The sequence below is a fragment of the Ranitomeya variabilis genome, chromosome 3 (assembly GCF_051348905.1).
Source record: "Ranitomeya variabilis isolate aRanVar5 chromosome 3, aRanVar5.hap1, whole genome shotgun sequence".
In the NCBI taxonomy this organism is placed as follows: Eukaryota; Metazoa; Chordata; class Amphibia; order Anura; family Dendrobatidae; genus Ranitomeya; species Ranitomeya variabilis.
The window spans coordinates 24,970,836-24,983,851 of NC_135234.1; the positions used below are offsets into that span (position 1 = coordinate 24,970,836).

The 13,016-nt window shown below is 41.8% G+C and overlaps 1 protein-coding gene across 7 annotated transcripts in view; it reads right to left on the minus strand.

The window, feature by feature from the left end:
* The window catches only part of GPR89B (G protein-coupled receptor 89B), a 36,247-nt gene that overhangs the window by 16,928 nt on the left and 6,303 nt on the right, over positions 1-13,016 (minus strand). For all 7 annotated transcript variants that reach the window (XR_013223667.1, XR_013223668.1, XM_077293786.1 and 4 more), the window contains exons 6-12: positions 12,319-12,420; positions 12,040-12,160; positions 11,870-11,950; positions 8,785-8,894; positions 2,148-2,236; positions 1,646-1,738; positions 1,240-1,335 (exon numbers count right to left, since the gene is read on the minus strand). Coding sequence is in view for 5 of the 7 variants with exons in the window: in XM_077293786.1 (XP_077149901.1) it covers positions 1,240-1,335; positions 1,646-1,738; positions 2,148-2,236; positions 8,785-8,894; positions 11,870-11,950; positions 12,040-12,160; positions 12,319-12,420 (692 nt within the window). In the remaining 2 variants the exon portion in view is untranslated. The remainder of the gene's footprint in view (positions 1-1,239; positions 1,336-1,645; positions 1,739-2,147; positions 2,237-8,784; positions 8,895-11,869; positions 11,951-12,039; positions 12,161-12,318; positions 12,421-13,016) is intronic.

A 13,016-nucleotide genomic window follows, 5' to 3' on the forward strand; every position in this document is an offset into this window, starting at 1 on the left:
CACTGCTCCTTATATCCCCCTAGTGGTGGCAGCAGGGACACAGAATATCCTCACTGCTCCTTATATCCCCCTAGTGGTGGCAGCAGGGACACAGAATATCCTCACTGCTCCTTAGCTCCCCTAGTGGTGGCAGCTGGGACACAGAATATCCTCACTGCTCCTTATATCCCCCTAGTGGTGACAGCAGGGACACAGAATATTCTCACTGCTCCTTATCTCCCCCTAGTGGTGGCAGCAGGGACACAGAATATCCTCACTGCTCCTTATCTCCCCCTAGTGGTGCAGCAGGGACACAGAATATCCTCACTGCTCCTTAGCTCCCCCTAGTGGTGGCAGCAGGGACACAGAATATCCTCACTGCTCCTTAGCTCCCCCTAGTGGTGGCAGCAGGGACACAGAATATCCTCACTGCTCCTTATATCCCCCTAGTGGTGGCAGCAGGGACACAGAATATCCTCACTGCTCCTTATCTCCCCCTAGTGGTGCAGCAGGGACACAGAATATCCTCACTGCTCCTTATCTCCCCCTAGTGGTGGCAGCAGGGACACAGAATATCCTCACTGCTCCTTAGCTCCCCCTAGTGGTGGCAGCTGGGACACAGAATATCCTCACTGCTCCTTAGCTCCCCCTAGTGGTGGCAGCAGGGACACAGAATATCCTCACTGCTCCTTATCTCCCCCTAGTGGTGGCAGCAGGGACACATAATATCCTCACTGCTCCTTATCTCCCCCTAGTGGTGGCAGCTGGGACACAGAATATCCTCACTGCTCCTTATCTCCCCCTAGTGGTGGCAGCAGGGACACAGAATATCCTCACTGCTCCTTATCTCCCCCTAGTGGTGGCAGCAGGGACACAGAATATCCTCACTGCTCCTTATCTCCCCCTAGTGGTGGCAGCAGGGACACAGAATATCCTCACTGCTCCTTATCTCCCCCTAGTGGTGGCAGCTGGGACACAGAATATCCTCATTTTCCTTAGCTCCCCCTAGTGGTGGCAGCTGGGACAGAGTGTGGGGCCGACCAATCCGTGGGGTGGCGATCCAATGGGGTCAATCTGATGTGAATGGGGCTGATTCCTACCAAATGGTTGCCGATCTGATCAGGTCCGAGTTGGGCTGGTCTGATCTGATATTAATGACCCCTCATCATCATCTTCGCTCTGGCTGTGCCCTTTAACCCTATAATACGGGGGTATGTGCATTTCTAAAGGATTTCTGAACATTTTGAAGCAGACCCTTACATCAAACTGTATGCCCAGGTAATTGACGGTGATCTCAATCCCTCGCGTCACCGGGTCAGTCTTTCCGACTCGATCAAAGACGATGTTGATTGTGGCCTGGAAAGAGATAAAGAGAAATCAGGCATGGCGCCAGCGCTGGGGGTCTTATAGGGGGGTGTAGAGGAAGGTGTGGAGAGTTTGGGATCAGTACATTCACCTACTGCACAGATCTGACCATTCTACCAACACTCCGAGTGCATGGTGTAATAACGGACGCGGGGCTGTAGGGGGCGCAGCGGGACACAGGGGCTCAATGACTGAGTCCCCGCCTCATGCAGTAGTTGGCCCCGGAGCGCCCCTTTAATTTCCGTCAGGGTCCATAGATCACAGGAGATTTTAGCAAACACTAAAATACAATTTCTCTTACCATGAAGATTTTCCACACGCAGTAAATGGAGAAGAAGTAGCCCAAGAAATTAAAGTACTTTCCCTGGAAGGTTTTGGAGTACTCGATGCGCTCCTGCGGGTAAAAAGGACCCATTAATACTCAGCACTGACACGACTACCCAATATTAGATCAAATATACGGCGTCTTCTCCGATCACACCCAAAGCTGCAGGCCAAGTGCCAGAAGTCTATCCATAAGACACGAGGATCGTCTCTGCAGACACTGAACCAGCAGGGGTCCGCCGCAAGATGGCAACTTCTGCAACAGGAAATCTATGCGGAAGGCGACAGAATTCTGGTGCAGCTCTGGATGTGAGTGGAGAATTAAATAACTCTATAATGAAAGTGAAAGACAAGTCCGGGCTCTGGCCCTCCCCAAGCTGGATATTAGGCTGGAGGACGCCAATGGCTGCATGGTAGCATCACCGGGCAGACACCGCCTGATGGGGGTTATATTGCGCACACGGCGCCGGGGGTCTCACCTTAGTGGCGTGAAGGTCGGCCGTCTCCAGAAACAGCTGCCGGCTCAGTTCCTCCAGAGCGTCCACCTCCTGCTGGATCTGAGACAGGTCTGAGGCGAGTGAAGGAAGCAAAATGAACAGAAACCCCCCCATCCTGCAGCAAAAGGGGTCCGCATGTTACTGCCCCGGCTCATACCGTCTTATACCGGGGAAAGGCAACGTGATAAATTACTACTAGAGCTGAATATCAGGGAATCACTGAGAACAGATCCATAATGTACTCAACAAATACCTGATATTAACAGAAAGGCATTACATGCGGTATCACCGAGAGACATAATATAAAGCTATATTATACTCCAGAGCTGCACTCACTATTCTGCTGGTGCAGTCACTGTGTACATACATTACATTACTGATCCTGAGTTACATCCTGTATTATACCCCAGAGCTGCGCTCACGATTCTGCTGGTGCAGTCACTGTGTACATACACTACATTACTGATCCTGAGTTACATCCTGTATTATACTCCAGAGCTGCACTCACTATTCTGCTGGTGCAGTCACTGTGTTACATACATTACATTACTGATCCTGAGTTACATCCTGTATTATACTCCAGAGCTGCACTCACTATTCTGCTGGTGCAGTCACTGTGTACATACATTACATTACTGATCCTGAGTTACATCCTGTATTATACTCCTCCAGAGCTGCACTCACTATTCTGCTGGTGCAGTCACTGTGTACATACATTACATTACTGATCCTGAGTTACATCCTGTATTATACCCCAGAGCTGCACTCACTATTCTGCTGGTGCAGTCACTGTGTACATACATTACATTACTGATCCTGAGTTACATCCTGTATTATACTCCAGAGCTGCGCTCACTATTCTGCTGGTGCAGTCACTGTGTACATACATTACATTACTGATCCTGAGTTACATCCTGTATTATACCCCAGAGCTGCACTCACTATTCTGCTGGTGCAGTCACTGTGTACATACATTACATTACTGATCCTGAGTTACATCCTGTATTATACCCCAGAGCTGCACTCACTATTCTGCTGGTGCAGTCACTGTGTACATACATTACATTACTGATCCTGAGTTACATCCTGTATTATACCCCAGAGCTGCACTCACTATTCTGCTGGTGCAGTCACTGTGTACATACGTTACATTACTGATCCTGAGTTACATCCCGTATTATACTCCAGAGCTGCACTCACTATTCTGCTGGTGCAGTCACTGTGTACATACATTACATTACTGATCCTGAGTTACATCCTGTATTATATCCCAGAGCTGCACTCACTATTCTGCTGGTGCAGTCACTGTGTACATACATTACATTACTGATCCTGATTTACATCATGTATTATACTCCAGAGCTGCACTCACTATTCTGCTGGGGCAAGGAGAAATGGGAATTTCCAGCACGTCCATCCAGTGTAAGTAAAATAACCAAAATTTATTAGAACATTTTAAAAAACAATTTAAAAAAAAGAGAGAGGAACCCTCTTTGCCTGACGCGTTTCTGGCGCACCACAGCGCCCTTAGTCATAGGAACTAATACAACATGGATAAACAGGTTTATATATGACAGGGAACCAATCACAGACATAGCAATCAATTTAATTGGAAAAGGCTGCAGCTAGACTCACATAACAGAATTTTAACTTATTTTTCTCCAAATATATTGGAAATACACAAATATCTGTTTTAAATTACCACAAAATCTGTTTGTCAATTCAATATATATAAAAAATATATATTTCTCCCATGCCTTAATTGGTATGGGAGATTTGTGGATGATATTTTGCTAATTTGGCAGGGGGAGGTGACTAAATTTTCTGATTTTATGTCCTATCTGAATGACAATCAGTGTAATCTGCGTTTCACCAGCGGCATTCCTTCAGATGAAGTTTCATTCTTGGATGTACTCCTTACAGGCAGTAACACAACACAGAGGGTTAACACCTCACTCTATAGAAAAGACAACTCTGGTAATACGATCCTGATGTCTTCAAGCTCACACCCTCGTCATACTATTCATGCCATTTCTAGGGGGGAGCTCACCAGAGCAAGAAGAATTTGCTCTAGTGAAGAAAATTTCCATAAGGAGAGTCGCATTATTTCTGATAGACTGCTTGATAGAGGGTACAAACAATCTAACATAAAGCATGCATTCAGACAAGTTTCCAAAATTCCACGTACCAATTTATTGTATTCTGAAAATAAGAATGTAAGTGCCGCTTCTGAAACGCAGATCACTTTCTCTACTGCTTATAGCAGTCAGTATAACAAAATCAGACAGATCATTCTCAAATATCTTCCTGTAGTCAATCAAGATAGATCTTTGTGCACAATTCTCCAAAACGGATGCAGGATAGTGGCTAAAAGAGGTTGCACACTGGGGAATGTTTTATCTCCCAGTATGGTGCGCCCGAAAAAAACTCCCACATCATGGCTATCAGTGAAGGGTTTCTTTAAATGTTCTGGCAATAGATGCAATGTCTGCAAATTTGCAGACAACAAAAGAACTTCTTTTTCTTCGAATCACAATGTCACTTATAATATAAAATCATTTATCAATTGTGATTCTGATCATGTCATATACTGCATAAAATGCAAAGCCTGTAATATTAGTTATATAGGTTATACAGGTCCTTCTCAAAAAATTAGCATATAGTGTTAAATGTCATTATTTACCATAATGTAATGATTACAATTAAACTTTCATATATTATAGATTCATTATCCACCAACTGAAATTTGTCAGGTCTTTTATTGTTTTAATACTGATGATTTTGGCCTACAACTCCTGATAACCCAAAAAACCTGTCTCAATAAATTAGCATATCAAGAAAAGGTTCTCTAAACGACCTATTACCCTAATCTTCTGAATCAACTAATTAACTCTAAACACATGCAAAAGATACCTGAGGCTTTTAAAAACTCCCTGCCTGGTTCATTACTCAAAACCCCCATCATGGGTAAGACTAGCGACCTGACAGATGTCAAGAAGGCCATCATTGACACCCTCAAGCAAGAGGGTAAGACCCAGAAAGAAATTTCTCAACAAATAGGCTGTTCCCAGAGTGCTGTATCAAGGCACCTCAATGGTAAGTCTGTTGGAAGGAAACAATGTGGCAGAAAACGCTGTACAACGAGAAGAGGTGACCGGACCCTGAGGAAGATTGTGGAGAAGGACCGATTCCAGACCTTGGGGAACCTGAGGAAGCAGTGGACTGAGTCTGGTGTGGAAACATCCAGAGCCACCGTGCACAGGCGTGTGCAGGAAATGGGCTACAGGTGCCGCATTCCCCAGGTAAACAGCGGCAGAAGCGCCTGACCTGGGCTACAGAGAAGCAGCACTGGACTGTTGCTAAGTGGTCCCAAGTACTTTTTTCTGATGAAAGCAAATTTTGCATGTCATTCGGAAATCAAGGTGCCAGAGTCTGGAGGAAGACTGGGGAGAAGGAAATGCCAAAATGCCTGAAGTCCAGTGTCAAGTACCCAGTCAGTGATGGTGTGGGGTGCCATGTCAGCTGCTGGTGTTGGTCCACTGTGTTTCATCAAGGGCAGGGTCAATGCAGCTAGCTATCAGGAGATTTTGGAGCACTTCATGCTTCCTGGCACCTGCTCACAGTGCCAAAACCACTGGTAAATGGTTTACTGACCATGGTATTACTGTGCTCAATTGGCCTGCCAACTCTCCTGACCTGAACCCCATAGAGAATCTGTGGGATATTGCGAAGAGAAAGTTGAGAGACGCAAGACCCAACACTCTGGATGAGCTTAAGGCCGCTATTGAAGCATCCTGGGCCTCCATAACATCTCAGCAGTGTCACAGGCTGATTGCCTCCATGCCACGCCACATTGAAGCAGTCATTTCTGCCAAAGGATTCCCGACCAAGTATTGAGTGCATAAATGAACATTATTATTTGATGGTTTTTTTGTTTGTTATTAAAAAACACTTTTATTTGATTGGACGGTTGAAATATGCTAATTTATTGAGACAGGTTTTTTGGGTTATCAGGAGCTGTAGGCCAAAATCATCAGTATTAAAACAATAAAAGACCTGACAAATTTCAGTTGGTGGATAATGAATCTATAATATATGAAAGTTTAATTGTAATCATTACATTATGGTAAATAATGAAATTTAACACTATATGCTAATTTTTTGAGAAGGACCTGTACCACAAGGAAACTTAAAAAAAGAATTTCGGAACATATAGCTAATATAAAAAATAATAATTCAGGTTATTCTGGGGCTACTAAACATTTTATTTCTGTGCACAAAGGCGATCTATCAGATTTTTCTTTTTTGGCATTGAAAGGGTTAGTCAGTCACCTAGAGGTGGAGATTGGAGGAAGCAATTAGCTCTGCGGGAAGCTTTTTGGATTCTAAATTTAGACACCAAATATCCACATGGTATGAATTACAAAAATGATCTTTTTTATATATATTGAATTGACAAACAGATTTTGTGGTAATTTAAAACAGATATTTGTGTATTTCCAATATATTTTGAGAAAAATAAGTTAAAATTCTGTTATGTGAGTCTAGCTGCAGCCTTTTCCAATTAAATTGATTGCTATGTCTGTGATTGGTTCCCTGTCATATATAAACCTGTTTATCCATGTTGTATTAGTTCCTATGACTAAGGGCGCTGTGGTGCGCCAGAAACGCGTCAGGCAAAGAGGGTTCCTCGCTCTTTTTTTTTTAATTGTTTTTTAAAATGTTCTAATAAATTTTGGTTATTTTACTTACACTGGATGGACGTGCTGGAAATTCCCATTTCTCCTTTCTTCTACTTCAGCTGAAAATCACCAGCAAGGTACGGCACCCACCAGTTACATTCATTTGCAACGGCTCTCAGATGTATGTCTCGGCGTGTCAAGCTCCAACCCTTCCCCCTCCCCCCTCCTCCCCTTTTCTGAATTATTCTGCTGGTGCAGTCACTATGTACATACATTACATTACTGATCCTGGGTTACATCCTGTATTATACTCCAGAGCTGCGCTCACTATTCTGCTGGTGCAGTCACTGTGTACATACATTACTGATCCTGAGTTACATCTTGTATTATACCCCAGAGCTGCACTCACTATTCTGCTGGTGCAGTCACTGTGTACATACATTACATTACTGATCCTGAGTTACATCCTGTATTATACCCCAGAGCTGCACTCACTATTCTGCTGGTGCAGTCACTGTGTACATACATTACATTACTGATCCTGAGTTACATCCTGTATTACACTCCAGAGCTGCACTCACTATTCTGCTGGTGCAGTCACTGTGTACATACATTACATTACTGATCCTGAGTTACATCCTGTATTATACTCCAGAGCTGCACTCACTATTCTGCTGGTGCAGTCACTGTGTACATACATTACATTACTGATCCTGAGTTACATCCTGTATTATACTCCAGAGCTGCACTCACTATTCTGCTGGTGCAGTCACTGTGTACATACATTACATTACTGATCCTGAGTTACCTCCTGTATTATACTCCAGAGCTGCACTCACTATTCTGCTGGTGCAGTCACTGTGTACATACATTACATTACTGATCCTGAGTTACATCCTGTATTATACCCCAGAGCTGCACTCACTATTCTGCTGGTGCAGTCACTGTGTACATACATTACATTACTGATCCTGAGTTACATCCTGTATTATACCCCAGAGCTGCACTCACTATTCTGCTGGTGCAGTCACTGTGTACATACATTACATTACTGATCCTGAGTTACATCCTGTATTATACTCCAGAGCTGCACTCACTATTCTGCTGGTGCAGTCACTGTGTACATACATTACATTACTGATCCTGAGTTACATCCTTATTATACTCCAGAGCTGCACTCACTATTCTGCTGGTGCAGTCACTGTGTACATACATTACATTACTGATCCTGAGTTACATCCTGTATTATATTCCAGAGCTGCACTCACTATTCTGCTGGTGCAGTCACTGTGTACATACATTACATTACTGATCCTGAGTTACCTCCTGTATTATACTCCAGAGCTGCACTCACTATTCTGCTGGTGCAGTCACTGTGTACATACATTACATTACTGATCCTGAGTTACATCCTGTATTATACCCCAGAGCTGCACTCACTATTCTGCTGGTGCAGTCACTGTGTACATACATTACATTACTGATCCTGAGTTACATCCTGTATTATACTCCAGAGCTGCACTCACTATTCTGCTGGTGCAGTCACTGTGTACATACATTACATTACTGATCCTGAGTTACATCCTGTATTATATTCCAGAGCTGCACTCACTATTCTGCTGGTGCAGTCACTGTGTACATACATTACATTACTGATCCTGAGTTACATCCTGTATTATACCCCAGAGCTGCACTCACTATTCTGCTGGTGCAGTCACTGTGTACATACATTACATTACTGATCCTGAGTTACATCCTGTATTATACCCCAGAGCTGCACTCACTATTCTGCTGGTGCAGTCACTGTGTACATACATTACATTACTGATCCTGAGTTACATCCTGTATTATACCCCAGAGCTGCACTCACTATTCTGCTGGTATAATACCCCGGAGCAGACATTCCCTTTAGTTTTCTCGGAGATGATAAAAGATACTTTCGCTGCCAGGAGCGGAGGACGTCACGCTCTTGATCATCCCCCAGAATCCGCTCGGCCGGTTGTGCACTTCTCCTCTCTGGAACATATTCCTCCGCACCATCGCGATCCTGCAGGGAGAAAAACATCATTAATGGTTACAGGAAAATTAACGCTGCTCCCCAGCAGAAGGTGGGAGTGAATGAAGCCCGCGGATTAACGCTGCGGACGATGAGAAAGAAACGGGAAAGATTGTAACCGGGCAGATCGGACTCGCACGTGATCGGTGAGGAAAAGGAAACGGTAACCGCACTGAGACCGGCGCCAACTGCCGGTAATAAAAATCTATGGAAAAAAATAAAGATTTTAAAAACATTTTTTTAAAAATAAAATAAAAAAACAAACATAAAAGTCGTACATAAAAATATATTTAAAAAAATGAATAAAATTTGTTTGATAATTGCCATAAAAGAGGTAAAAATATCTAAATGCTGGAATCATCGATTTTTGGTGGGAGCAACTCAAAGTACAAAAAAGTACAACAGCGACACACGCCCGCTCAATAATTTCTGGATTTTTAGTTTTCCATTTTTTTTTTTCAGGAACAAGATCATTCGTAAGAATCGGGAACTAGGACAGAGTATTGGCGGAGATATCGTCTTATCGCTGCACGAGGAGGAAGTAGATGGCAGCTATTAGAATTAATGATGGCAGCTTAATAAAACCTCGTGAAAGTTGACGACCGCGCCTCCTTCCGGTTCACCTCATCCCCCTGAGAAACTTTTTCTGTGAACTTTTAAAGTTTTGCCCAAGTTCAGGCGTCTTGGACCTCAGTAAATGCCAAACACTGATGTAAACTGAGACTCACAATGTTCACAAAATACTAATCACAGCCCTTCTGCGTCTTCTTTTCGCGTACTTATCGCTGATGGGATGCCACAGCGGCATCAATGCCACGGTTAAAGTCACCGCCATCTTACCTGACTTTATAATTAAAAAGTACAAACACAAAAAAATCAGCCTTCTCACCGCCCTATGTGAGTGTAAGACATACAGCTGCAGCAGGAGCCTCTCCCCTCTATCCTGTTGACAGTAGGATGAACAGTTTGGGTCCAATTAATTGATCGTTGTTTAGCAGAATTTGGATGAAAAATTCCTTACATATAATACATGTTTTTCCATTCCAGTTTATATTCTTGTACATAGGAGCAGTATTATAGTAGTTATATTCTTGTACATAGGGGCAGTATTATAGTAGTTATATTCTTGTACATAGGAGCAGTATTATAGTAGTTATATTCTTGTACATAGGGGCAGTATTATAGTAGTTATATTCTTGTACATAGGAGCAGTATTATAGTAGTTATATTTCTGTACATAGGGGCAGTATTATAGTAGTTATATTCTTGTACATAGGGGCAGTATTATAGTAGTTATATTCTTGTACATAGGAGCAGTATTATAGTAGTTATATTCTTGTACATAGGAGACAGTATTCTACCCCCCACCCCCTGAAGATGGCTGGACCATCATTGTAAATACATCATTGTAAATACACACCTGTACTTTGTATCTCCCCACCTCATTGTAGATTGTAAGCTCTCACGAGCAGGGTCGTCTTATTTTGTCTTATTTTGCTTTATTACTGTATTGTTAACATTGTTACCTATGACTGTTGTGTTTGAAACTGTTAAACTGTAAAGCGCTGCGGAATATGTTGGCGCTATATAAATAAAGATTATTATTATTATTGTTGTACATAGGGGCAGTATTATAGTAGTTATATTCTTGTACATAGGGGCAGTATTCTAGTAGTTATATTCTTGTACATTGGGGCAGTATTATAGTAGTTATATTCTTGTACATAGAGGCAGTATTATAGTAGTTATATTCTTGTACATAGAGGCAGTATTATAGTAGTTATATTCTTGTACATAGGGGCAGTATTATAGTAGTTATATTCTTGTACATTGGGGCAGTATTATAGTAGTTATATTCTTGTACATAGGGGCAGTATTATAGTAGTTATATTCTTGTACATAGGGGGCAGTATTATAGTAGTTATATTCTTGTACATAGGAACAGTATTATAGTAGTTATATTCTTGTACATAGGAGCAGTATTTTATTAGTTATATTCTTGTACATAGGAGCAGTATTATAGTAGTTATATTCTTGTACATAGGAACAGTATTATAGTAGTTATATTCTTGTACATAGGAGCAGTATTATAGTAGTTATATTCTTGTACATTGGGGCAGTATTATAGTAGTTATATTCTTGTACATAGGGGCAGTATTATAGTAGTTATATTCTTGTACATAGGAGCAGTATTATAGTAGTTATATTCTTGTACATAGGGGGCAGTATTATAGTAGTTATATTCTTGTACATAGGAGCAGTATTATAGTAGTTATATTCTTGTACATAGGAGCAGTATTATAGTAGTTATATTCTTGTACATAGGAGCAGTATTTTATTAGTTATATTCTTGTACATTGGGGCAGTATTATAGTAGTTATATTCTTGTACATAGGGGCAGTATTATAGTAGTTATATTCTTGTACATAGGGGGCAGTATTATAGTAGTTATATTCTTGTACATAGGAACAGTATTATAGTAGTTATATTCTTGTACATAGGAGCAGTATTTTATTAGTTATATTCTTGTACATAGGAGCAGTATTATAGTAGTTATATTCTTGTACATAGGAGCAGTATTATAGTAGTTATATTCTTGTACATAGGAGCAGTATTATAGTAGTTATATTCCTGTACATAGGGGGCATTCATGTCAGATATTTATATCCTGTTTGCTGTTGAATAGTTTATTCTCGTCTATGCCACCAATGACAACATCTGCATGGCGTTTGTATGTTCGCCCTGTGTTTGTGTGGGTCTCTTTCCACACTCCAAAGACATACTGATAGGGAATTTAGATTGTGAGCCCCATCGGGGACAGTAATGATAATGTGTGCAAACTGTAAAGTGTTGCGAAATGTGTTGGCGCTATATCAATGAAAAGATTATGATTATTATTATAGCAGTGAAAGTTGAAGGATAGCACAGGAAGTTGCTGCCCTCTAGTGGACATTTCCCAGCATTACCTCTTTTTCTTACTGACAATCATATCCATGGTTTGCAGCAGTCTTCTCTCCAGTGCCTGGATATCGGATTCTGTCACATTCCTGCAAAACGCCCCAAAACAAAAACATTCATATTATCAATGCATTTTAATGTAAAAAGCAAACTGTATAATAACAGTAGATCCAGTCACCTTAAGAAGTAGGACATATACGTGTAGGGACAATTGACGGCACCAAATCCAGACAGTAAGGCCATTAGTGTCACCCCGATAACACCCACTCTGCTGATCAGCTGCTCAATGGAGAGTATTCCTGCAGGAAGAGACATTACACTGCATGTAAATCCAACTGGATACACCCAGTGATGAATGATGGGAGTGATAGTCGAAATTAGATAAACACTATGTGATAGCATATCCTCATCTCCAGACCTTATTCCCATGTCACGCTGATGTGCAGACTGAACTTACCGTGTTTTGGGCTCAGTATAGGGAAGGGATCTCCCAGCTTCCAGAAGAAATACATGAAGGTGAGCCAAACCGCGCAGGAGAAGAGCAGCCGCTGACGGTGCACTGGGCAGAGACAAGAGGCAGGATTAAAGATTAGACGGGTGCAACTGAAAAAATTTAGCTTTGGATGTATATAAAGAACTCTCTCTAATCTTCAGTTTCAGTACTGAGAAGCGTAGTTGTGAATCCAGCTCTGGGTGAAGTAAAGATTTACTAGAAAGCTGCAGAATTGGAGACAATATACAGCAATACTGAGCTGTGTAGATATGAATCCAGCTCTGGGTGAAGTAAACACTTACTAGAAAGCTGCAGAATTGGAGACAATGTACAGCAATACTGAGCTGTGTAGATGTGATTCAAGCTCTGGGGTGAGATGAAAGACTTACTAGAAAACTGCAAAGAGTGAATCTGTCTCTCTCTTTCACTATGTTCCGCCTTTTCTTCCTCTATCCATAGACTTTAAAAGTCTTATTCCTCACTGAGCTGTCAGTCCTTCTTGTTCGATACAAGATATATTACGCCAATCTGATGCTCAAGTCAAAATTTAATCACCAGACGCTATCATCCAGAGGGTGAAACAATGGGTGACAGGCTAAAATGGACAGAATAATAATAATAATAATAATAATAATTTTATTTGTATAGCGCCAACATATTCC